We start from the raw sequence: 27,911 nt of genomic DNA, 5'->3' as shown, positions 1-27,911 counted from the left end.
ACAATAACTTCCGAGATGGGGTGTGCAGTGGTGGATATCAACATGAACCCCTCGTCAAGACCCAGTCGACTTCCGACATCAGAACTTCTGTCCCCCAGCTATCTTCCCCCATAATAGACAACCTCACACTCGAGGAGTGTTGAAATGAAATCTACATCTCTGTCTGAGCGGGTGTGAAAAAAAATGATAATAATGCTGGAACTGGAATTATTACGCTTCACAGTGCTCGAGGATTTAATATATTTTTAATCAAGGTATAATCTGGGCAGTGTTGACTACCACTGTGGTTTTGATGCTCTCATAATAAAGGCTTGCAAGCCTATTCATTTGATTAAAATATTTGCATGAGACGTAACGACAAAGAGCGAGACAGAAGGGGAGAGCATGGGTTAAAGTGTTAAAATGTATCCTATGTCACAGTTTGCGCTTTGGTCCTCAAGCCTGACAAATGGTGATGAAAGCTCTTGACATGGTTACACACTGAACCAGCCTGGCTATGGAGTGACGGAGGGCATTGAGGGGATGGAGGTGGAGGCTGGGGTTTCAGTCTAAGCCAATTTAACCAACGAGCTCAGTCTGTGGCCCCGGTCAGCCTCGGGTAGATCCATCTGAGAAAGATTAACTCAGAGTTTTAATGAGGGTAGGGATCAAAGCCTCGACCACCTGTGCTGTGGAAGAGCTGGCGGACTGGCAAGGCAACTGTACCTGACTTAAAGTAGGCAAAAGATCACCACTGGAAAGGGCCCCGACGTGGATGCGTGGTTCTATTATACTATGAGAGTAATGCCGTTTACGAAAATATGTTGATGTAAGCATTAAATGTTGCAAACTCTGATTGTTTTATATGATAGACTGCTCTAGTACAAGCCTCTATGCTAGCACCCTGAGGAAAAATAAAGACTTAAACACAGAGATAATAGATAAACAGTGATGTATTCCAGTTTGATGGAAAGGCATATCGTTTGGTCAAAGATTTAAAGTAACTATAGTATTAGACAGCAGGACCACTGGACCCCGGACTAGTCTCGATTTGGGGCATGAGCCAAGGAATAACTGGGTGAAGGTGGGTGTGTATCCTGCAAGATTTCTCATTTGTGACATTTTCTCAGAAGTGATGCGGAGGAACAAATCCAGTTATCAAGGAGATTACTATCTTTGAAGGTGTATAATTCAGATGATCCAGATTGGGACTATTCTGGCAGGCGTGGTGTAGTGGCATTCTGGTTATTTTAGTCAAATTGAAATGATATGGGTCGACGTTGATTCACCCCTTACTTCAAATGCATGTCAGTGTTTGAAAACTTTAAAACAGAGCTAACTTCTTTCTTCACATCCTGGCAGCATTTGGAGAGAGGGTTCATTATTTGGCACTTCATTAAAAGGCGAGGCGGGCCTGTCAGTGGCGCAGACCGCCGATGCCAGTTAACAGTCGTGTGGCAGAGAGGTGGTAGAGATTGGGAGTAAGAACTGAAAATGAGATTTGGGGTTTAAGACTCATTCGAGTTGACGTATGCTGCTACAGAGACCTTGAGTGTAGTTCTGAACACCAAACTAGCTTCAGATTACAGAATCTCCTAAACATAGTGACATTTCACATCTCGATGTCACTTAAATCGATTATTTAGACATTATGTGTGCAATTCTTTCAGTCGAAAATGAAGCTGCATGTGGATGGCATTAGAGGATGCAAAGCACAGTCAGATGTAACACTCTGCCTTTATCATGGCTCATGAAACTGTTGACCCCTTAAAGCAGTAGAAATCCAGACTTTCAAATAATAATGATAATAATAATAATATTAATAATTCTTGGCCAATTAACTATTGTATAATTAGCACATTCTTCTTTAACCAAAGCCATTAAGCTGCTACACAGTGACAAAATCAGGGGCCACTGTAACCTTGAATCCCATTGACAAGGAAAACTACACAATAGAGACATGAAAGATGCTGTAAGAGAGAGAGCAAGTCTGAACCATGTCATGCTAAGTGTGTAAGACACTCAAGAAGACTGCTATGATTGGTGTCTAAAACGCATATGATAGGAAAAGAAAAAACAACATTTGGGAGAAGACAGAGATAGATCAAGTCATTTAAGGTGACAGAGGAATAGAATCAGATAGCTAGGGGCTCAATAAACCCCCCACCCCCCATCACTGCCCTCCCTCATTCCTCCTTAGAGCTAAGGATTGAATGGCTTGTCCTGATTTTTTTTCTTGTGGACAGAGTTGCTTGAAGAACCAGCAGGTGCTATGGACATCACTCTTCAGGCTGGGCAAGCATAGGCCCTTAGCAGCAAGGCCCCCCATGGCAAAGGGATAGCATAGAAATCAGAACCTGGGGGAGGGCGCTTAAAGCAGTGCCTGCAAAACAGAAACACAAACGTATCATCAGCACGTGTCCTCTTATTTTGTTTTTGTTGATGAGTCATGCAGACATTTCAATTTCCTGTTGGGTAAGGGTGCCTGCCCCCTCGGGCCACATGGAACAGAACTTTCTGTGTGTGGCACCACATGTTATCTTGCATTTAAAGAAAGAGTGAAGTAAAGCTTTATCCAGACATGTCTCAACCAGATTTCATGGGCCTTTGGTGGAAAGAGATCTACGGTATACAGTACGTCTCATGTACAACACAAACCCAACGTTGTTCTACACCTGGGGCACAGGATCAGCATTTGTCCAAAAGGATATCTTTTATCTTCCTTGAGCGCTTTATCTTCCCCCAGTCTGTGATCATTTCCCGAGATTCCCCGTAAGTTTGAGCTCTGTTGCATGAAAACAAGTTGGCTTAACTGATAAGGGCCCATTCTTGTTTCAAGTCGGCATAGCTCTGTAGTCATGTAATGCCCGATGAACTGACGTGCATGTATCTGATCTGCACTGAGTTGTATATCCATTTTGTTTGCTGCGTCCTCAGAATGATCTCACTACAGCTGCTTGAGATCATACCCCTTATCACAAAGGGGGAATTGCAGAACTACTCTTCATCTTTGATGGAAAAAAAAAATCATTGGAGGATTCCAGCCCTAAGCTTTCTCACATAGGCTCTTTTGGGGGATTCAGAAATCGCCCGTGGCTTCAAAATGTGTAATATCCTGTCGTCTCTCAGTCTTTTAGCGGCTCGGCTTTTATCAAATTGGCCTAACGGAATGTTTGAATGTGAGGGCTTGTGATCAAGAAGACGTCTTTCATCTCACATCTGGAACGTGTCAGGATGAGACGTCCACATTGCCCGTGGTGTCTTGAAGAATGATCCGTCCAATGATCCTCGGACATTAGATTGTCTCGATGCTGCTAAATGACACTCCGCTGGTGGATGGATTCCACCATCTACCATCAACACCTCAAACTACATGCACAATTTTGGATTCGGCTGTAGTTTTGGATGTGGTTGGATTGTGCAGTTCTGCCGAATGAGGAGCTGTCTGTCTGCGAGGAGATACACATAGCCAAGTTGTGGTTCACTGGCAGGTTGCACCATTCCCTAGTGTGAAGTAGAAACTCCTGAAGGAGTAGGTATCATTTCTGTGGTCTGACTGAGGACCCATGGTAGGTTTAGTAGTAGGTAGTTACCAGTACAATTTGCTGCTGGAATCGAACCACTGTTCTAATGAGCCACACTCTTGGCGTTGAAGTTGTTTCAACTAAACAGACTGTGGTTTAACACAGCGAATATATTCCCTCATTGTCCTAAAACTTAGTGATGACTTGACATCCAGCGCAAATGAGATTTTAGTCTCTTTGTACTACTACCACCAGGCTACTCCTACCACCCCCACCCCCAGCCACCTTACATTTTCTATAAGTCTTTAAATTAGCAGACTTTGAACCAAAGAGGGGTGTTAAATGATGTTTGCAGAGACAGCCTTGTGATTTACTGAACCATTCACTTTTTAGAGGCACTTCCTTATTGTGTTGGAAACACTGAGCATTCACAAGTTGTTCAGAGGGTTCTCTCTTTTTTATGGTTTGACCAAGAACACTGGGTGACCAATGTTCTGTCAAATACATGTTACTTCTGAATGTCACTCTTTGTTTTTACTATTGTTCTGCAGCCTTGAGAGTCCTGAATGGAGAGCACGATGCTAAATTTAAAAAGGAAGTATAACTAAAAAATAGAAAAACACAATGAAGATCATAATTCTCTGTGGATTGTAAAGCCTCCGCCTCACTGTTCACATTCCTCTAAACTGATTAACCGTGCAACCAAAGGGCTGCAGCCTCGACTCACTTGGGCTTGAATTTATGGCAGGCCTTTGCAGGTCAGTGTTGTCTGCATGGCACCTCCTGGGGGGGGGGGATTGTGCCTGAGAGAGTTCCCATGTCACATTTGGGAAAGATGTCCGAATCATCTTGCGTTTCTGAATGCATACATACGAATATGTTGCTGTTGCTTTACATCCAGGCATAGTGCAAACATTGGCGAGTGCGTAGGCCAACCATGTGGGACTGCACTGTTCATTTGATCATGTTGCCTTAGCATGTTTTAGTTTCTCAGTGACGCCTCATCTGTTTTCTTTAGAAATACAGCGAGTTTGCTTTGGTTCAGCCCAGAAAATCAAACTGAATAGGTGAGAAGTAAAATATTGTCTCAGATTTTTGATAAAAGATTATTCACACGAGGGGTTGTTTGACTTGACAGCAAAGTTAAACATTCTTTGAAGCGCTGGAGGTTAAGATGAGAAACCCAACTCTAGAAAGTGTTATCTTTGTTAAAGGGTTTTAATTGACTTAATCGATGGGCAGAACCTATTTATTCCAGTGGAATGAAACCAAAGGTTAAGTTTCTAACAATACCCTTCTCCCGTATGGTTAAATGAATGACATTGCTGCACGACCCACCTCTGTCATACAATAAAGGCATGCAAGTTCATTAATCTGTTGAGACGTGCCTTTTCTTGTAAAGTCAACAATAGCATTCTTTTGTTGAATACAGACTTTCCGGTACTATTGTGAAGAGTTTCGACATTTTGACTCTTTCGTCAGCAGAAACATTCAAAATGACTGAACGCTGTCTAAGAAATGTTACGAGCCTTGAACCTCACCTTGCTCTAGAACGGCATTGGCCCCTTGTGGGAAAGACGGGGCCGTGGGCGTCTCCTCTTCCAACCGGCTGGTCTGTGGCTCTGACCGCCCCTCAAGGGGCTTTGCTGCACCAGCTTTCTCACTGGAGCTGCTTCCTCCAGCTCTCTGCCATGTTCCGTGGAGGCCATTGGACCTGTAAGATCCAAACACAGATATACAACCAATAAATCCCAATCAACTGGGAAATATATCACATTTTGATGATTCTCTATTAGCAGAATGTGAAAAAAAAACAAGGAGATAATGGATGAAGCACCAAAAGACATAGTATAGGTATGTGTGTATTTCGAGCCCACCCAGCATCATTGTTCATCAAGTGTGTGTGGCGCTAGTTAATGGAGAGCAGATTTACATAGGCGATGCAAAGAAAAGATCATCCCTTGTGTTTCATGTCTCTGTCGCACTGCCTGTAGATTCTAATAAACATCCCACAGTGACAGAATCTTGCCAAGGTGCATCCTGTCGCTTTGTTAGGTCCCAAGATTAGAGATGAGCCTGTGTGTGTGTGTGTGTGTGTGTGTGCGTGTGTGTGAACACTGGCGTGTTTGAGAGTAATCCCAGATGTTCTCAGTTAGCCATTAGCCACAAGTCTGGCTTGGTCCAGTGGTCAAAATGCCGAGGTCCACCTCTGGTGTGTCTCGGAGTGCTCAAACTGTCATAAAGTGAAGGATCCAAAGCAACCTGATTTGTAATGGTATATTTATGGTAATTATTGACTCCATATTACATTTTTATCACCCCATAGAACATAGGGTACTACAGCTGAGCTGAGGAAGAATTGTTGTAATGATTGATGCTATTCTACTCGGATGCCTACGCTCTCCTTATTAGAAACCAATTCAGTCTTCTCTCTGTTTCCTTCTTTTAATTTGAGTTTACCGATCTCCTCAGCAGCCCTGAGATTGGTTTTGAAGAAAAAGAGAGGGAACACCAATTCCCACTGGGCATCGTCAAAAGCTGAATGAAACTACTGACACGGGGTCATGACATTCCAGTTTGCTCACAGACACTGGCACCATTTTTAGAGTTCCCCGAAGAGTGACCTTTGGAAGCTTTACAAGGGCTTGCTTGAGGACACAGCTTGAGATAACTCACAGGGTGGACTGCAGAGGTGATGGCGGAAGGGAACCAGCAGCTCAAGTCACTAAGAAAAAGGTCGGCATAAAGTTTCTTGCAAAAACAACAGCAGCATAAAAAAGAAAAAAACAAAGCTCATTCTGTGCAGAGTTGGCATCGTTGAAGGTTTAAGCAGGTGGGACTTTGAGTTGTTGGGATTTTTTTTAACCCAATTTTTGGTGTGAAAGTTGTCAAACTTTCATTACTGAGTACGTATTCTTCTGATGATACTGTACGCTGTCCTGTACAAATTTCATCCGATCCACTTAAAATGTGTGCTTTGTTGGGATACACACAGCAGTTTGCTCCCTTAAATTAAAAAGAAATTCTGAATAGTGATGATTCAATGCCATTCTAAATATGGACAGAATATGTGTGTATGTCTGTTTTTGTATTGAACCGATGTACATCACTGTATCTTAACATATTTCATGCTCAATACATGTATAAAAGATCCAGCCTTCAACAAAAAGGTTTTTAACAACCAAAAAATAAAAACAAAGTGTGATTTTTTTTGTTCCTAGTACAAAACGGTCTCAGGCATAACAATCATCATTTAAGGACAGCACAAAACTACTGAATAGCAAACCAAGAATTCATTTTGTGCATGTTTTCCACAAAAATCAACTCAAAATGTGTATATTATTCAGCTACCATTTTTGTCCTGCATGTCTTTGCAAATCCACAAAACATTATTAGACCTACTAACGTTGTAGTATAGGATAGTATGAAACCCAGTACAAGCGTACAAGTGATGTCTGCCATCTAGTGGTGAGTGATGATATTACAATTTAAAATGATATAGTACAACCCTGAGGCCTCATTTATTAAAGAGTCCGTAGAACAGGTCCTAAATTTGTTAAATTTAGATGTGTGTAGGTCCCCAAAAAACTGTCTTTATGAAATGGGCGGACACCTGTCGTACGCACACCAGTAAGTAATGTGTATTGATAAATCCCACCTGTATTGTTCTAAACTGTCACGCTCGTTCACGTCTAGCCTCATTTGCATTGCGAAACGCCTCCTGTTGACCATCGATAGTATCAGCAATCCCTTTAAGAAATCCAAAAGCATGGCAAACGGCAGAGAGTATCTCTCTCTGAGACCGACAGTGAGGTACTTGGCTGAGACGCAGAAAAACATATAAATATTGTTTGGCGCAATTATGCTTGTGTTACCAATCAAAGAAAGGAAAAAAAAACGGTTTGACATGAACTCCTCTGCCCCCCAGAAAAATAATACTTTATTTTAAAATCATGGCACGGCCACATACGAGACTTATCTATGACTAACTAGACGAGACCGAGCAAGTTATTTTGATCCCCGTATTGCCACCTTGGGTCACGTAACATCACTATCGTGTATACATGCTGCCTGCATACCTCAGCTTCTAATTGGAAGCGCGCATCCACAAAGCTTTTCTGTAGAAAGAATGAACCGTGCATTAATTCCTCCAGGCCATGTAGATTGCAGGTTATTTATGCATTGATTGAATGAAATCATTTCCTGTTCACGAGTTCCTTGTGGGATGATGCATTCCATATATGTGGCTGCCAAAAATCTATGGCTCCAACTATTGGGAGCCCCTTGTTTCATTTCGGCTTGTTGGTAATGTCTGTATAGCCATTCCACCTGTAGTTTTACAGTCCTACCACAAGGTTTTGTGTGTACGCAAGGTCAGAGCTGTGCGTACATTTACGCACGTCCTCACGCATAAGTAAAAATTGATTAATGCTATACTATGCATGGAAACGTTTGTACACACGCTTTACGCACAGTTCTGTGCATATGCACGCTTGATAAATGAGGGCCCGTATTCGCGGGTGATAGGGATCGGGCCGGCCCTCAAATAGTGAAGATCTACATATAATTGACAGCCAGCAACAATAGGGGTTGGCTCCCCCCAAAAAACAGAAAAAAAACAAAACAAAAAATATAAAAAGAGTTTAAGAAATGCTGAAAAAAATACATCTGTGAACGGTTAAATCTGTGGGTGCTGAACCGCGAGTATGCAGGATTCCATGGTTTATTATATAATGAATAAATAAAAATGGATGAATCGAGGGCCCACTCAGAGTTTGGCCGAGTTGCCCCCACCCCTGTCCAAGGCTGTAGATTGGTTTTGAAGGTGGAAAAAAAAAACACTTAGCGTTCTTACTATAATGTGAGTAAAAGCTCCATTAAACAATCTTCCCTAAGCTCCTCAAGGTTGATTTTATGAGTGGTTAGAAGACTTTTGAATCCGTTCCTATGATTAGCAACCTTCAGCTGCAACAAACTGAAATAAATGTCAAAAGAACAACTGAGAGAGTTTGAATGGCATTCATGAACTGTGTCACCGAGCTAGTTCATTGAGTGTTTTCTACGAGTTATCCCTGAAATGCCAGACATCTCGAGTTCCATTTCCATACTAATCCCCTTTAGCAAGCACATTACACGCTATATTTGTGGCAGAACACTAGGCTAATTCATGGGCCGGGGGAAAAAAAAATCTCTGTTGCATATTTCCGCATCTAAAGCCCATCCTTGCCGCAAGGATCTTTAATCTGCACATTATCCTTTTGTTATTGTTCCTCAATGCAGAGTGAAAGAGGGACGTTCACAGATATAGAATATTCTGCTCATTTCTTTCCAATCCGCGAGGCTGAACGTTAATACACGCGTTGTTTAGGTAGGTTTTAGGGCAGACTGAAGCATCCTGGAAGGATATAGCCTTTATTCTGGCAAAGAAACTCAGTATGTAGGCACAGAACTAAGTGAAATGCTTCATGCTTTCACTACTCTGAAGTTTTAAAGGTGCACACTTGTTCCTCAAAGACAAACGAAAAAGCAATTGGTGTAGACTTGATGAAGGCTCCCTCACACGCTTGATGAACTTCTTTCATTGGTGTTAACTGAGGATTTAGCAAAAAAAAGTCAGACATGTATAACTACTGGTGGCAATGAGGACGTTTTGGTGGCACTGGAAAGGTTACCACAGGTTTTAGGGAGGAAATACACATTCTGGACAAATTTACATTTCCTGAGAATTGATCTATATACCATCATTTAAACATTTGGTATTGCACTTACACTTGCAGTCACACCTTAACGTCCAGTGGATCTGCGAAATGGCTGTGCGAACATCGCAATCAGACCGGCAAAACTCATCTGCTTTCCCAGTTGCTGACACTGTCGCATCCCAGGGCCGCAATGAGACAATTTCGATGTCCAGCGCCACAGCAGCCTGTCAGCAACCGCTGTGCACTGGGGGGAACATATTGGCTAATCTCGATCAATCCATTCCGTCAAAACAGCCCACTGATAAGACTGGCAGTATACATAGATGAACTCTTGCAACCAGTGGGGGAAATGTTGCAGTGTGACTTATTTGACAGGCAGCAACAATATCAGCTCGGTGACCAACAACGGGATAAGGACCTTTGGTTGTTGCCTCAGCCATTTTATTGCCTTGAAATTGGAAGCAGTCCCTATAGTATCTTCTTTAATCTTTTCCCAGGAGAGATACCCGTGTTTCTCCTAAGATGCTAAGGCACGGAACCAGCGGGATAACACACGGCCGACAACAATAAACCTCTTAGCTTTTCTCTCTGATGACCTTGGACCCCCTCTTCTCTCTTTGCACCAAATCTGAACTCTTATCTCGCCGTTGCTAATTCTCAAATTAAAGTTTAATATATGGGGAATTTGAGGAATGTCTGGATGCTCTTGCCGAATAGCATGCCATGGTAGGATGCAAATTAAGTTTGAGTAGGATGGGGAACATTTGTCAGTGTAAAGATGAGCTGCTTGATTCTCCGCCCCGGTTTCCAAACACATCCCGATGCGATATGTTGCCGTTCTTCAAATGGCCGGCTGTCCATTTTACGACGGCCCGGTGCAAAGAGGAACATTGACAGCTCATCTATGTTGTTACTGCAACAGGCCATCATCGGCACCACAGCCTTTAGGGATGTAATATATAACTTCCCGGGGAGAAAAATGGCCGTTCTCTAGTTTAAAGCCAAGTTCATCAGCTGCCCTCATGGCAGGCGAGAACAAACTGCACATCAGAGTGCTGCCAATGGGCCGGAGCTGCTTATGAATAGTCGTAAAGCTGATTTGTGTGAACCGACTGCCAAAACAACCACATAACAAATGTCTGCGCTTGTAAATGGAGCGACAACACACATTTTTCTGTCATTAGAAGAGCACAGATGAACTTACACAAGACTGCTCGAGAAACAACAGCAGCGAGCACACAGAGTCGCTGTGTTCAGAGCTTACAGTATGTCGCAGCAAATGTAAACAAGCACTGTCAGCAGTGGCCATCGACATTTAATCCACGTTCAATATTGTCCGATTGATTGTCTCTCGGATCTTAATGGCCGTTTGTTTACCCGTCTTGCTCGTCGCTCGGCTGCGTCGCGCCGACTGTGAATCAACTGTGTCGCAATCGCATTGATCAAATCTCACGGTCGGATGAGCTCCTCACGAGCGTTTAATCTCTCCGCCGTGTTCACTTTACTCTGCTCACATCGCTTATCTGACACCTCTGCGACACAGACTGCAGATTGTAGAGATGTATGCGTAAACAAACAGCAGAAGGAATGTGGACATCGAAGTGCATTTTACTTTATGTACTGGTTTTAGGCACTATCAGAAATGAACACAACTTTTCAAACACCTTTTTGACAATGAGGTGTGGCTATAATGCCAAACGAAGGTGTGATTTGCCACTTTTGGCACATTAATTATATGTGCTTGTATCAGGGGAAAAAAAACATGAAATTTCCATCCATTTTCTTTACACCCAAGACCTGGGATGGACAACTGGTGGCCTGTGCCCACAGTCTGAGTGACTCATGATTCATTCCGTCCACCCCCACCCCCACCCACAACAATTTTTTGGGGTGGGGTGGGGGATTATAGGCATATTCCCTCTACTACGCTGGACCATCTCATACTCACGGTTGACCACCTGCGGATTCACCCATTTGCAGATTTTTTTCCCAGTATTTTTTTCACGACTGAAACTTTAAAAAAAATATTAGATATATTTTTTAATTTTTGTTTTGTGTTTTCTCATTTATTTGGAAGGAGCCAACCCCCGTATTTCGTGGAAAACGCATACTGAAGGTTTATCGGCATTTATTGAAGAATTTATTGGGTTTTCCAAAATAAAATCCCAGCACATTTCAATGGGTGTCAATTATACACAGATTTTTGCTGTTTGCAGGCTGGCACGTATTTTGTCCATTGGCCCCCGCCATTATTTAAGTAGACCATCCCTGTCCTAGACTGATCAAATGAGTCAGCTGCATTGGAATATTCAGTAGGGATGAACATCAACACTTCTGTACCCACTATATAGCAAAAATATTGATGTTTTTTTACAGTTATATACTGTTGCCTTGAGGTACAACTGACCCGACTTACGGGTTTTTCGAGATTCGTCATTCAACCAATTTTTTTATGCTTTGACGTTATGCGCTCGAGACTTGGGTCATTCACGAACGATTCGTTCAAAAAGAATGAAACTTCTCAGTGAACATGAGTGACTGGATCACTTCCTCAAGTGATTCCTTCTTTTCTCAGTTCATTTGACCTCAGCCACTCGCACATCGTCAGTCTTCACGGACAACCAATCAGCAACCCTAGCCCAGCGTCAGATGGAGGAGGGATTTTATTGAACATACTGCCACTCTATTTGCGTTCACGAAGAAATCAGTGAGGTAACTTCCCGATTCAGTGCGTAAACCTGCTACCATTTCCCGTTCTTCACAGTGAGTGAAGGTACTGTACTGCAATTCTCGCTCATGTATCACAACTGCAACGTGTTTGATAGAAATAATAACAACAACTACAACTGCAACATCAGGCAGAGCACAAAAGTGTTTTTTTTTTTTTTCCTCACTTCATCTGTGCCCGGGGGGAGGTGGGGCGGATGATTCGGTGAAGAAATGTTTTTGTATTGTCTCTCAAATTTGCAGATTTTCACCTATTTCGGGTTGGTCAGGAACGTATCCCTTACAATAAAAATGGTGGCTCACTATTAAATCAGTACATTGGATAGAAATGGTGATAGATTGGTGATAGATAGAAATGGTGGAGCCGATTCCGCAATTCCCTCCGAATTTGTACTATATTTGCAATGCTAGCCTATCACTGATAGTGCAGAATACAGAAATGAGTTAACGACTATACCACTGGTTAATGAATATAATAGCCATCTTCACATATGACGCAATGATGACACCCTAGCTTTTGAACTAAGTGGAATTATATTAATTTTGTGTCCCCAAGTGCCTTTGACGCTTTTGTAAAACACAAATTCGGAAATTGTTTGGGTTGGGAGAAATAAATGGGACACACATTTTGTTATTTGATTGAATATGAAATCCCTTTGAGCAAAGGATAAAAATGGGCAGTAAAAGGAGTCTATTTTGGTCACACAATAGAATTAAGTGTCAATGATTGTCTCTCTGCAACCGCACAATTACAATTTGTTCCTGGCGATTATACCTCATAATAAAATAGTTGATAAATAAAAAAGAGAATCAAATGCTCCGTGGCTGCAGCCTATTATCCTGACAATGTGCAAACCTTCTGGGTAAGCAAACATCATTTGCCTTCACTGTGTAGAGGAAGAATGAGTTCCCTGGAGGGTGTAGCCATGGTTATCGCGTGACGTCGGAGGAGCAGACCCGCTGTCTCTACCGTGCGTCTCCCCTTCTTCATTAACGAAAAGGAGACGAGTGGCATTAGCCGGTGAATCCACACCGTTACCAAAGACACGCTAACCCGCACAGCCAGACGGAGACGAGATGCTTTCCACCGCGTAAGCACATTAGCGGATCAGGATTATTTAGCTGGGATGAAGTGTTAATTGTGCTAGAACAATCCAAACATTCTCTTAGCCTTTAATATGCGCTCACGCTGTCACAGCATCACATTGAGGGATTTGTCAGCTCTCGCCGCACACGTTCATCCTGCACATATGGGAAGGTGTCCAAACAAGTAGGCAGCTCCTCACAATCCACCATTTAGTGTCAGAAATGATGCTCAGCGCAGACCCTCACCCCCACCACCCCTCAGTAATTCTGGGCCTTGGCAGAAAGTGGTACCCATTGCTGACTTTCAGACCACGTTACCATGGCAGCCACCATCAAAGCGCTTACTTCGGAGCAAAATCAACGACACTGTCGGTTGAAATCATCCAAGTTATAATCCAGGGGTGTTTTGCAACCCGGGGGCCGTTTGCAGCTCGTCATCTTTTTTTGCGCTTTCCTTTCCGCATACTAGTAGAATTAACAATTGACACAGCCTATGTTATTTGCTCGCATTGTATGAATTGCTCTCTACACTTGGTGCCAAGAAGAAGAAATGTGTTCTCATCTTTCACATCACCAATCACGCAATTCAAAGTCTCGATTGATGAGGCTGGCTCAAGGTCAGATTAGTACAGATTGCTCTTGATTTTGTTACAAAGAGATGTGATTCTGCTTCTGCTCTCTACAGGGCCAGATCTATTCTAGTGGGTTACAGGACTGCTAAAATTTAGGACATCCTAAAATCCGACAAAACAAGACCTTTTTTCTCTATCACATCTCTACGGCCAGCCTGGAACAGAAAAGTCTGCGCTCACACCGACGCCCTGACCAAACAAAAAGCCTTTAACAACCTTGGTTCAAGCATTTCCTAAACTCTTTCTCAAAGGCTATAAAGGGTGATGTAATAATCAAAATGATGGGCTGAAGTTTAATAAGCAAAAATGAATCTACACGCACTTACCTTCATGGCTGACCAGTTTCTTCTTCACCAAAACACTACAATGATGCACTTTGAACAAAGTGTTATTGTCTAAAATTATTGTTTTTGTTACTTTTATTGTTGGCTCACTTTTGGGAACCATGATTGAAAGTTTGGATGACTTGGGGAGGGAGGAATTTTACTCTCAGACTGTGCGGCTCAAGCTATTCTCGTCACTTTAAATTGGTCAATAATGGGTGAAAATAACAGGGTACATCTGTGACCAATCGTATTGATTTGTGGAAAAAATATGAAATAGACCATATTTGGACAAAGCCTGTGAGATTTTTGCCCGACAGTGGCAAAGCAATAGTAATAACAATAGTAGTAATAAAAAAAGAAATTGCTTTGCATATCTCTACCTACACTGATAGATTGGTTTTAGCGTGTTCACTGTGAAGAAGGTTCAAGTGGCCCTTTCATCTTTCGATTTTTCTGCAGGGCTCCAGACTAACTTTTTCTACTAGGAGCACAGTGGCCCATAACCTTAAATTTAGGGGCACACATGAGTCACAAATTGACTTGCAAAGTCAATATTCACATTTTCACTATATCAAAATAAACTGAAACTGATAAATGATGTTTGCCAGCAACACCAACAAAAAATATTCACAAATTATTTTTTTTTTTTAATCAGTCGATTGATTGGTTGCGCAGATTTTAGAGCCAAAATGCCACCATTTAGGCGAAAAAAAAAGTTTAGACACCCCTATTCTAAACTCATAGATTTCATCAACGTACCAGCATACGTACAATTAGAATCAACGATAATCTTATCTGTGATGTTAAGCCTCCTCTGCAGCCTCAGGGGGGTTTGTTTTGTGTCGTCTTTGATTTCGGCCGGGGGCTGTTTGCTATGCAGCATTGTTGCGCTGCGATAATGCTTCGCTTGTGGCCGAACTGAAAGCCGCCTTTGTCCATTAGGACACCAAAGTGCATGAAAAGTTTCTCCCGTTTAATGCAGCTTTCTAACGTAACCCCCATCATACCCTCAGACTGAAGGTTCAGAGAAAATTAAGATGAAAAACAAGCAGCCCGCTACTTTCTGCAGATGTCCCTTTGAGTCAGCCCGCCTGCCTTGTGCCCGAATTACAGCGCGTATGGAATGATGAGGTGTGAGACGGCGTGCTCGCCGATGATCAGAGCGCTGCCAGTTCAAAGGGCCGCCGGCAGCAGCACTGAGCCGGCTAATGAAGCTCTAGACTCCGCTCGCTACTCGACTGCCTGTCGCTTTATTTGCAGTCACACTTCTAGTTGGAAGGGTGAATTTGTGGCTACAAGGTTACTGGGGGTTGGGGGGCTTCTGTACTCCAGCAGCAGGACTAAGTAACTCCTCACAACTTTTCTCTGGAGAAGAAGAGCAACAGAATGTGAATTCGCTAGCCCTGCTGCGAGCCCAAACACAATTAGCAGTTATGGAAGATGGGACCAGTTAAAGTCGACAGTCCTAGAAAGTAAATGGCAGTATTTCAACCAAAAGTAAGACTGAAAAATTCAAACAAGACCAATGTTAGCCACCAACTAGGACGGGAACCATTCGTTGGTTCTGTGGCTGGAACCGATGTGGTTATTGTAGTCTGTGCGGGTATGTGGTTATTTCAGAATGTTGTGTAAAGTTCTCGTGCAATGTCTTATGTCCTCCATTTTGCACTTTGATGAAAATGTCTCAAGTCAAAACAGTTGTGTGTGTGCAAATATCTATTGAAACATGGCGATTACAGTAAATCCCCTGAAAATGTCTCTAAATGTATTAAAACCAGTTAAAAATGAATATACACAAGCTCTCATCCCAAAAGACTTTAATGTCATTTGAAACTCATTTGTCATCATTACTCTTCAAAAGAAATGTCTTACAGATCATATAAAAAAAAAAACACCAATGTGCACGTGGCAACGACTCTCCGTAACGTCTACTTACAGTGTATGGGACACGATTTTTACAAATGTTGTATTAAACAATACAATATCCATGTCGCAATGAAAGGTTTCTCGAACTGATAGACATTAACCAACCGAGTATTTCTGTGATTTAGCATTATGCTTTGAACATTTTCAGGCGGGGCGAAATCGTCAAGAAGGCGTATATGACGTCAGCGTGCCACGTCTGTGACTTGCTGTGAAGTGTGCCCGTCATGGTTTTTCTCCTGATTAGCGACCAATACTCACCGACACCTTGTCATTGTCATTTTCAGAGTCTGAAGACGACGCGGCGGGGCGTTTTTAGGGTAACTTTGTTTTTGTGTCCCTTACACTTAACAACATAGGCTAAACTTAGCTCCTCCCCAGCATATCTGAAAAATCTCAGTCTCAGTCCAAATGGGTCACCTCAACATACTCTATACCAATTAATACTACTTATCAGGGCTTTGCTGTCATCCTGTAGCCACTTAGGTCATAATTGAAGAAGCCCCAAAAATAAGAAAAGGTCAGTTTTTCAAAGAAAAAAAGTATAGGTAGGTGAATTTGTTTGTTCTCTTGAGATTTAGCTACATGTACGTTTTAAGCCCTCGAACAGGGGTCTTCAATCCTCCTTCTCAAGGGCAGCTGTCCTGCCTGCACCGATTCAAATGATCAGATAATCAGCAAGGTCTGCAGAAGCTGGCTAACGATCCTGATCATTCGAATCAGGTACGTTGCAGGAGTGAGAGATGGAAAACAGGCAGGACAGCAGCCCTCGAGGAACATGAATGAAGAGCCCTGCCCCCTGAAGCAGGAGAAATAGTTACCACCGAGATATGAGTATAACAGTTTGTGCATCACAATTTGGTGCCCGCAATATAATTAATTGTGCTGCTCTTTCTGGTTTAGTACTTCTTCCTCTACAACTGTAAAAAGCAATAAAACTGTAAGTGACCCAGGAAAATGCTGTAATATTTTTCATAGAGGATAAAGAATATATGTGAGTACTGTCATATTATCTGTCTTAATGGGTTGCTCCACCACTTCTGTTCAAATATCTGCTGCTTCTAAAACCGCAACAATGGATGCTAACCGTTAGGAGAAATAGTTTTTCTCAATGAAGTTTTCTGTCATTTGTTAGCATTAAGCTAAAGCTGTGTGGTTGTTTTGAATATACAATGTATAATTCTTGTGTTTGTGTTTAATTCGACAGTAAACTTAAATTGGGAACGGCAATAAAAGCGTGAAGCCTTTTTTTTAAAATGAATTGTTCACTATTTGTCAAACTGCTGCTTATTGTGTGTTCACTTGAGTTCACTGCCACCATAAAGCTCAACTTTGCGCTCACAAATCAAAGCAAACAATTGGCAGAATGATGCCTTCGGTCTCTAAAAACCCATAAGTGAGGTCACTTGTAGCTCAAGGCACCACTGTACATTAATGCAAGTTGTATCTTGGGGAACAGAATTGTAGTCCCACTATAGCCGCATTTCTGACGCTGTCTGAGAGGCTAGTATCCTTAAAAATGGCATGTCAAGGGCAAAGGAAAACACAACCCCGCCCTCTCCCTCTCTCCTGTGTCATCATCATCCCACCTCCCCCTGGGCTGTGAACCGGCCTTCTCCCATTTGACAGGCTGGAGGAAGAGAAACAGGAGGGAAATGTCACTATGCAGAGGCCTTGGCTCTCCCCACAGCACACTGTATATACACTTGTGATGACAGGAAATAGCAGCCACGTTGCGTCAGAATGCGTTGCCAGCGGAATATCGTTGGCTCGGATGCTTAACCTGGACACAATGGCTTGAAAATGGTGCTTGCTTTGAACCGTATCCACGGATGTAGTTGTACTTACTCTAAACATGAACCCAATTACCTTTGGAAGTCACGCTTATCTGTAACTGACATGGATAGATGCATCAATCGAAAAAAGATATGACTAAGATGGATAGAGATGGAGGGTTACCTCAGTGACAGCCACAAGGGCTCCCTTGAAATAAACTGTTTCCATTATGTGGATAAATGTTTATAAATGGATTTGCTAATTTTATAAACATCTGTTTCCATTCTCCCTAACACTGGCGAGGGGCCCGGTACTGATCCAGGGGAACCACCTGCGCGTAGGCTAGACCTCCACTATTATTCAGTGGCAGGTCACTTGACTGACAAGATTTAAACGTGTGAAATAGTCACCCGACGTACAACAACACATGCATTCCAACGTCGCCGCGAGCGCGATGAATAATGTAAGATTTAATTCTCCTGTGAGTGATCTCAAGTTGTGTAGGGAACGGGAATGATGTTGTGATTTTCAAACGTTTCATTCAAAGTGAGAACACTGCGAACATGACAGTTTGAAACCACTTGAGAGGCGCCACAATAGCTTGGTGATGGAAACATGTTGCCCAAAGCTCCCTGTCACGCCACATCCACAGCGAGGGAAACTTTTAAAATTGAGACTGAATCCCACTACGATGGTCAGACCTTCTTTCTTTGTTGGCATATTCATTGGAGAACCGAGTCAGACTAAGAACAATGAGCTTTGCTTTGATTTTACCCACATTTGAATTTGTGAGCCTCGGCGTATAATATGTATGGGCTTCTACCAATAATGACCTTTCCAAAGCAATTCTTTACAGTCTTTTCATTCAATTGATCATGAAGGCAATTAAAGCACCTGCATTCCAAAAGAGCACAATGTTTATTCTGTGGTCTGACAGCTTGTTAATAAAAGTGTCTACTCAGATCTTGATCAGGAAATAGATCTGGCGTGACTACTGCTATAAATGTATAAACACTTACTGTTCAAACAGAGGGCAGTAAATAATATTTTCATTGGACACTGGCGGTAAGCTGTTATTAGGGTCACTATCTGGCTCTAATTAAGGGAGAATGGCAGGTCCTAAATAAAAGTTCTGATGATCACATGAGGTCTGGTTAGCCAGAACCTGACCCCCTCCACTCCATTTTGCCTCATGACCAGCTCAAACTATGCCCTCTCAATTTTAGAGGCGGCATACAGTAGTACCCTGATTTATGAATTTCATTTGTTCCGTAACTAATCTCATAACTTAATTTACTTGTATATGATATAATTCCCCATTCAAATGACTTGAAATACTGCTAATCAGTTATAGCCCTATTAAAAAAATAAACGGGCCGCGAAAAAAATAATAATAATAAAAATAAAAAAATAAATAAATAAAATATGTTTTATATATATATATATATATATATATATATATATATATATATATACACCGTATTTCATAAATGACTGCAATTTCAATACATTGCCCATTTTGGGTAAAGTGTGAGTTTGATGTTTTTCCAAAAGGTGATTCATCATTATTTTTGTGTACCCATGGTCTGAGAAGGTTCTACATTTGTTTGCCGAGTATGCACATACTCAAGTAAAAACATGAATCACAGATTTGTGCTTACAATCTGTTAGTGAATGAGGCCAAACGTAAATATGGACAAAAAAGGAAGAGCCACTCTCTTCTTCGTTTGCCTGACCGTGTTATACTGCCCCCCGGTGACCAAGATGTGTACACCAGAAGTCGCAGTAAGATAAATTGAATAAGCAACTTCCATATTTCTTCATGCGTAAGAATCAAGAAAAAAAGGAAAAAATTGGCTACCAAACAAATGAGTGGTCATTTAAATGTTTTATGCTAGTACAAAAGTTTATGCCTAACTGTACACCTTAAAACATGCAGCCATTCTTTAAAAGACATTAAACCTTCAGTGACAAAATGACAGGTGCACTTTATAAAGAAGCCTTAAGACTGAAAGAAGAAATGCGGTTGTAAACCTCCGTTCATTCCTCACACTTTCCTGACAGGAAAAAAAAGATCCAGATGGACTAATATCGTATATTTCGTGAGCTCATTTATTTGGTCAATATCTTGAACCCGAGGGAAGAGACAGACGCTAAGTATGATAAGCTAGCTAGCGGACAGCAAAACTAATGGAAAGCCAGAACTTGGGATCAGCCTGACAGAAATCGTTTTCTCGTAACTGTCACTTTTTTAATCGAGAAACGTTTCCACATTGTGTTGGTGTTAAATATTATTGCGGCTTGTCAAATTGGCAATTAATTCGCTCAGATCACTTCACTCACGTTGGTTATGTGTGAGGCTATTTGTGTTTTGCTGGCAGTGTAGGGAGTAACCCATTACAAAAGTCGCGATATACTGAAACATGAAGTTTCTCAGAAACTAAGTAATTTTATGACATATTTGCTGTCAGCAAGAGATATACCCATGCTTCGGGGCAAGGCACCACATTTCAGAGGCGCTTTGTGTCGCAGGGGACTCACCGCAGCCGGTCATTAAGAACCTGTTTCCAGCCTCTTGACCCCTCACTGAAGAAACGTTCTACCTGTCTCTTCCTCACATGGCGGTTTTGCTCCTCTGTCCCAGTACGTTGCGCACATCCAGGAAATGTCATTAAGCACTTAACTAAGCTTAACTGTAGTGTCCCAGCAGAGGGTGGTCAGTGTACTGAGTAACAAATGACTATGCAAGTAGATTAAATAAAAAAACATCAAATTCCCAATGATTGAAATGGTCCAAATCACAGCTCTCTTTGTTCCTTTCTGCTATTTTTGAAGACAGTTTGGTAGCCCAAAAAGTACCTTACCCATAATGCTCCGCATGGCCCGAGATCTGCAAGTCACTTATTGAAGCATCAAATCATCATGCACAAACTGTTTAGTTATTTCACATTCTATTAAATGATGTTATTAGGCCCTACTCTGTTTTATAGAGTAGAATGTTTTACGGTGCTTTTTCCATTCATTTATTAAAAAACACATTACAAATTTTGGTCACGTTTGTAATAGATGGAACTTTCATTTAATGTCAATGAGGAGAGATGATTTGACATACAAGTGTTTTGAATTATGAGTGTGATCATGGAACGGATTCAACTCGCATCGCAAAGAACATTGTATGTTCTTTAAGGTTCTGGACTGCAACACAGTTTGACACACTCAGTGTCAGCTTTCTGCTTGCTATAACCATTTGTGAGATTTTCGATGAGACAACCCTCCAAGCTCCCATATAGCCTTGTTCCCAGTCCACCCTTTTATTTTAAAGTCCCTCGGCTTTTCTTCTTTTACTTGTCTTTGCTCTTTTTTTTTTGCCCTCCCTCCACTGCATCTGCTCTCCGGGGAATATCTAAGTGAGTAGATTTATTCATTCAAAGGGTTCGGAATTGCATTATGACGGCCTGGCGCTCACATATGCCAAAGTCTTCAAGAATCTCCTGGGTGCGTCGGCCCAAAGGTGAGCCTTATATCCCTACCAAATGACTTATGATTTTTGTCTAAATCGCTTCCTTAACTCCCACTTGCGCCGGAGCAGTGTTGGGTGCCATTCACTAAACTCATGACAGCCAATATTATACAGACGTCTGCATGTCTTTAAAAAATATGCTCATTTGAGCCCAGAACGTCTCCATTGGGACTGCTTTCTTCACTTCAAACACTAGGCCACGATATTAGGTACACCTGGTCTCAATCCCGTGCGTGCTAATGCAAGAGCTGGTGAGCTTGCATTTACAAAGACAATGATGAGCAAAAGTGGTATGAATTTTATCCCACCAGTGGAACATGGAGAAAATGAAAATTTCTCAAATTTTTATGAACATGTTCCTCTCAAAACAGCACTCTACAGTATTGTACTGTATAAAATTAAAGGGTAATATCACAATTAGCAAGGGTGTAAATAATTAAACAGTTTGTGCATCATTATTTAATGTTGCAATAAAATTCATTATGATGCCCCTTCTGGTATGCCCACCTTAGCCACTGGGAGGCAGTATAACACTTTATAGTCATGCGGACAACAACAAAGAAGAGTGGTACTTCTACCAAACCTACTACTATTTCTACTACTACTACTAGTTTAAGTGTTTCAGTAAGATATTGTAATATTAGTCTTTTTTCATAGACGATAAATAATATAGACCCGTGAGTCTTGTTATATTATCTGTCTACATGTGTTGCTCCACTGTTTGTGTTCAAATATCCGTTACTTCGAAAACAGCAACTAACTGTGCTGTTAGCATGACAATGGCATTTTGCATTGCTTGTTAGCATTAAGCTAGGTGGACTTTCTTAAGATAAAGCTTTGTGGTTGTTTAAAATACATGATGTGTAACTGCGTCATGTGTGTTTTATGTTTAGTGCGGCAGTAAACTTCCACTGGGAGTGGTATTTTTTTTTTTTTTTTTACAAATTGTTCAATATTTGTCAAATGGCTGCTTATAGTGAGTGATGCAAAGTGATTTGAATCGAGTTCACTGCCACCATACAGCGCTCGTATCTCAAGTTTGCAAAAAGTGCCCAAACGATGGCGCAAATCTAAAAAAATAATAATAATAATAATAATAGTGTGTGTGTGTGTGTGTGTGTGTATAATAGCCAAGTCAATTATTGGCCGCCATGCCAACAGCTTTTTAAAGCCCATTTTGCTGGCTGTAGTTTAGGAACCTTGCATTATTCCTGCAGCAGACTTGCTCTGACCTACTGTGTTTATTGGTGACATAATAATAAATGTTTCTCAGCACCTTAAATTCTCCACTAATCCCATGATGCCGTTCTTCCAGCCCGCCGCCTCCCTTTATTCCTTCCCTCTTATTAAGATATTCCTGGGCATCTGGAAATGTTTAGCTGCGTTTGTTCTCTCCTCAGTCACCTTAATCACATCCAAAGGAACAAACACCTTCTTTGCATTAGCATGCCCCACATAATGATTTACACTTGCCAATCAGACCAGACCAGGCGCTGATTTCTGGCCCCCTCTGAGACGCCTTATTCACTGTTTTTGGCTGTAGTTTGACCTGTAACACTAGGTTGAGCATGTAAGCGCGCTGCAGTGCGGTGCTTTATGCGTGCGTCCAGCCCCAACAATACATCAAAGTTTCATACAGAATAATAGCAGCGGCGACAGACTCACATGATATCGCCCGCTTTCCAGGCAGTCGATTTCTCGGTCAGATAAAAGCAGCCCATCGGGGCCTCATGACTACCTCACCTGTTTAACCCAGCTTGAACAATTACATCTATGCGTGGGCGTGTGTAGGTGTGCGTGCGCGCGTGTGTGTGCGCCAGCTGCCATTACGTGTTGCTATGGGGTGCAGAGTAATGGATGGATGCTCATGCGACAGACACAAGGAAGGACTGTTTACGTCTTGAGAGTCAGAGCGAGAAAGAGCGATTGGCCACAGGGATGAATTATGGATACCACATGTCTAAAGCTGGAGCCCACTCTTGAGCCAGAGTGCTTTTCAAGGATGGGTAATTGAAGTGCACAGCGAGAGAATGGCAGCATTACACGGAGAAGGCCACTGCTCCTTTTTTGTTAGATGATTTTGAATTTTACAAGGTGCTCAGGTACCATTTCCACAACACCATTTTGAGCTGAAAATTGTTTTTTTTTTTTTAAACAACTGTCTTTCTGGCCATTAGTTTACATGGCAACAGTGTTTAAGAGACCGAAAACATTTGAAAAGGTATGCTTAAGTGGAGTTTTTTGAAAAGAGGTTGCCTATGAAAACATAAGGCATATGTGGGCACTTGACAAGCAAAAATAGAAAAAAAGGACCAATGTACTTTTGGAGCATTTGTACTTAGACAACTTCTCAAGTGAAGTGATAAATAAGCTGCAGTGGATATGAAATATCCACACACCCTTGTTCAAATGTCAGGTGTTGGTGGTATAAAAAAATGTCACCAAGATAAATAATTTCTAATCTTAATGTGACCTATAGACTGTACAACTCAATATATGTTTTTTTCATCCTTCTAACTGAATGGATGTGGAATTTGTGCACACCTCCTTATAACTGGGACGTGGACGTGTTCAGAATTATCCAATCACATTCAAACACATGTTAAATGGGAGTCAGCACACATCTGCCACCGTTTAAAGATTAAGATTACAAAGTATTTAAGGATCCTCTGATGAGTGCACAATAAAGTTCAGCTGTTTAATTAGGCTTTTCCTGAATTTTCTATTGTTGTTTTTTTCTTTCTAGCAGAAGCCTGAAGGTTGTGTGCAAACTGACTGCTATTTGGAACTGTTCTTAGTTCCCACTGTCTTGACTAAGGCCCAGTTCCATCTGAAGAAAACACAGCCCCAATGCATGATGCTTCCACGACCATACTTCACCGTAAGTATGGTGTTATGATGGTGATGAAAAGTGCTGCGTTTGAACTAAACATAGCTTACTAAACATACCGCTAGTGGCCCCAAGCAGAAACTTCGCTTATGCCTTGGGCTAGTTGCGAAGCATGGCCTGTTTTTAAATGGTTATTTTATTTGGGGGGGAAAAAATGTTTTATAAATTGTACTTTTAGTTGTTGTCCTAGATAGATTTATTCCTATAGAAGCAATCTTTGACTAATAGTGTTAATTCACAAAGTGGAAGACAGTTAGTTATGCAGGGTTATGTGAACCATTTCACTCAGAAATTCCAAGTAAATTTTCCAAGAAAGGTTTTTGAGTAAATTTTACATGTATAGTATTAGTTCATTAAAAAAAAACATTCAGGGTAGAGGAACGAAGCCCCAACTTTCAGGTTGGGAGCCATCCCACCCCTACTGTGTGTTAGTATTACTGCTATGTCCAAAAGGAGACCCCAAAGAGCTGGGGAGTATTCTACCTGACACCAGCGATTTACTAAGAAGCTGTAGTGGCCATCTCCAAATCTGAAGGTTCTAAGTTTGTTCCTCAACACTTGAGTGACTTTTTTCAAAAATAAATTATGCAAGTCAAATTTACTCAAAAACTCTCTCCTTGTGAAAATGACTAAATTACGAATTCCTGAGTCAAAAAATGTCATTAGGTTTTTTCAAGTAAATATCACTCTTATATACTCTTTTGTCAAATGTCAAAATGATGCTTGAATGAAGTTACCGGTAAACACGCCATCTGACTTAAACACTACTGTGAGTATTAGCCTGAAAATGTAGTCACACTTCAAAATTCATCGCAATAAGACCTTTCCTACAGTGTGGCTTCCCTGTGCATTTTTTCCTTATTTGCCAGACACACGCACGGCTTAGACAGATGCCCAATGAATTGGAAGAGCATTTGTCTGAAGATAAAAGACTACACACCCACTGCCTACATGCAAGAGCTTCTTCTGACACCTTTCCGCGACGGCGCATGCTGCTTGTGCCTAGCAGGCACACTCCAGCTAGCATCCCTCCCCACACCCATCACCGCCGCAACACACTTGCCTCCCTTCATCTCTACCAGCTCCCTTTTTCTCCCTTCCTCCCCATCAATGGAGCTCTGGTACTATACGGTAGCAGCTCAGGGTTAGGAGGGGTAGGAATGGCAAGCACATAAGCGGCGGCATGACTGGAACAAACACTAAGAGGGATAAGCTGTCGCGAAAAGCCCTGTTTCTTCACCGTGGGGCTACGCGAGGCGCCCAACATGCTTCGCCACACACAGGGGTGCGAAAAACGACACTGGCCATGATGCTAGATAATTGCTTCCCATTTAGTCGTGCGCTCAGTAGCGTCGGACAAAAATAGCGCGTGCGGCTGTACGGCAAATGTGCGGGGAAGCACGGGAAGTGGACGGTGCCGCTCTGGTGGATCGATACGCAGAATGGAAAGCACCCTGGTTACACAGCCTCTCTTTTCTACCAAAGTCTATGATTCCAGGCATGTCGACTTATCACTGCAATCGATGTGGACTCAATCACACGTACGGTCGTACAGTACACACGAGCAGTCTCTAGCCTCTAGCCCAAAGCCTTTTTTGTGTCTTCCCAGCAAATGTAGTTGGGAGGTAAGTGATAATGCCAAGAATGGCTTGGACATTTACACAAGGCCTAACTGTTGTTTTTTCACACCACAGTGTTACCTGCATCACATCTGCAGGCTTGGCCCATCACTCCCCCCAAAGAAGCCACCCTTAAACCCTCCCCAGGCAATAATGTGCAATATTACACTTCGCAGGCATCCGTATATAGTCCAACAGTGGCTCCAGTGGCACTTTACGGAAATTTACTCTGACAAGGCGTCAAGACCGAATCCCGGGAGAGAGGATCCAGGCATCCGGGATGTGTGTGTTCTCCTCGCCGACCCATACAACAATTATACAGTCCTCATTGTCATCGCCACAGGACGCTTCTATAGGCAGCGTGTTGCTCTGCTGCACAATCAAAGTCATGGAATAATCGTCATGCAACGCAGGTCAGATGGAACGCAAGCCATCAATTTGACAGATTCCCATCCTGGACTTGTGGAACATGTGCCATGCACAGCATACATTTCATCACAACAATCCGCCATGCATCCATCACCCCACACAGACAAGCCCTCAGTATTCCATTTGCAGCTTGGCTTCACATCAAGGTGAGCCAGGGGGATTCATGAGGGGACGATAACGACGCACCTAAGGCAGGAGAACAACATTCAAGTTGAAGCCTTTTGAACCACTGCAGTGCAGTACTGTACCCGGCCAGGTGCTCCTAGAATCCTGCTGAGAGCCCACACATGCTCGGTAACTGATCAACCACACATACAAACACAGATCGGCCTGCACGAGCACAGACAGGACAGAAATAGACGAAGGAGGAAAAAGAAGAGAAGGTGCACAAGCGGTGCCTCGCTTCTACTCACCAGCACTGGCAGAACACAGCAGAGACACCAGGAGCACAATCACCAGCGTCAGAATCTTCACATTCATTTCTGCACTCCCCTCTGGCTCGCCGCTAGTCGCTCGCTGATATACTGTAGTGCTGTGTGTGTGTGCCTGTGCGTGTGTGCGTGTGTGTGTGTGTGTGCGTGCGTATGCGTGTGGATGGGAGGGAGGAGAGAGAGAGCAAGTGAGGGAGAACGAGAAAGAGTCTGTTTGCTCTGCTCTGTGTGTGTTTGTGCGTAAGAAATGAGTGTTGTCTAAATGTGTATTAGTGTATCCGTGTGTGTTACATGTGACAGCACCACTCCAATAACTGGAGGCACGTCTCTATCCGAGCTCCCCCACAGTGTGTGTGTCAGAAAATGAGCAGCCAAGTTCAGTGGAGCTGTGAGTGTCTCTGGAAGTCCTGCTCGCCTCGGATAAGGAGGCTGTCTGGTCATGTGCCTTATGTATCTCAGACCCGCTAGGTCACAGAAAGCCACCTCCCCCCAAGTCAGTAAGCGTGCATGGGCTGGGAGTTGGCAAAAAAAGGAGGGAGGGGTGTGATGAAGACGAAGAGGGAGCGCGGGGGGGGGGGGGGCATGCAGGTTTATGATAATAGCCCAACAGATGCTCTTGTTGAAAACTCTTGAAATTAGAAAACAGGGTGACATGCCAGCAATTCGGGGGAATCAAAATAAGAGTCTAGAGCGGATGAAAGAAGGGAAGGTGCGAGATGAGCTTCCTGCTTTTGTATCTCTAACCCTCGCTCCATTCTTTCAGCGGCATGCCTGCGGCTAAATAGGTATGGATGGCTTAAATCACCAAGCGCCGTTTGAAGTCGGCCTCCGTGACAGTTGGGGAGTCACTGCAGGAAAAAACGTATCAATTATTGCTCCCCTCCCCCTTTAACCAGTCATTTTTTTCACATTTATTATATTCTTTTCACAAACAAAGGCCGATAAGAGAGCAACTTATCTCGTTTTCGTTTGTTTACCACACAATAAACAGGAAAGGTTGATTTTTATTGCAATGAATTGTGAGAATTGGGAGTTTCCTTATCGCGTCAAGCCATGTAGCGACATCAAGGCGACGTGCTTTCTGTGCCCGCCATTGAGAAGTTGTTTTTTTCTTCTAAAACAGTTTTTAAAATTAGCAGTGTTTGATTACATCACAGGGCTGGTCGTCGAGTTGTTGCTGTAGGGTTGAAACGTGAAAATGTTGCAAACTTCCAGATGAACTCAGTCTAATGCTATCCAACGCAACTAACAAATACACCATAAGCCAAAATAACATTTTGGTTTAGGGGTCCGCCTGCAACAAATTCCAAGACAGAATCAAGTGTCCTCAATTGCATTTGTTTGTCTTCT

The 27,911-nt window shown here is 42.4% G+C and overlaps 1 protein-coding gene across 1 annotated transcript; it reads right to left on the bottom strand.

Moving 5' to 3' along the window:
• Window positions 1-228: 228 nt before the first annotated feature.
• On the bottom strand, window positions 229-26,975 carry apln (apelin). Its single transcript, XM_086024110.1, has 3 exons — window positions 26,544-26,975; window positions 5,045-5,217; window positions 229-2,362 (listed from the first exon to the last, which is right to left on the bottom strand). The coding sequence occupies exons 1-2, from the start codon at window positions 26,608-26,610 to the stop codon at window positions 5,051-5,053; spliced, it is 234 nt and encodes a 77-aa protein (XP_085880236.1). The 5' UTR covers window positions 26,611-26,975; the 3' UTR covers window positions 229-2,362; window positions 5,045-5,050.
• Window positions 26,976-27,911: the final 936 nt, after the last annotated feature.

This window comes from Filicampus tigris, chromosome 2 (assembly GCF_054856515.1).
Source record: "Filicampus tigris isolate MCC_2025a chromosome 2, RoL_Ftig_1.0, whole genome shotgun sequence".
Taxonomy (NCBI): Eukaryota; Metazoa; Chordata; class Actinopteri; order Syngnathiformes; family Syngnathidae; genus Filicampus; species Filicampus tigris.
The sequence above is the reverse complement of the archived record's forward strand: the minus strand, read 5'-3'. Positions and strand labels throughout refer to the sequence as shown.

Excerpts from the sequence above, each read along its gene's own strand:
- apln (XM_086024110.1), bottom strand. The coding sequence starts at position 26,610 with ATGAATGTGAAGATTCTGACGCTGGTGATTGTGCTCCTGGTGTCTCTG. Across the intron at positions 5,218-26,543 it reads GCTGTGTTCTGCCAGTGCTG|GTCCAATGGCCTCCACGGAA; the intron begins GTGAGTAGAAGC and ends TGGATCTTACAG.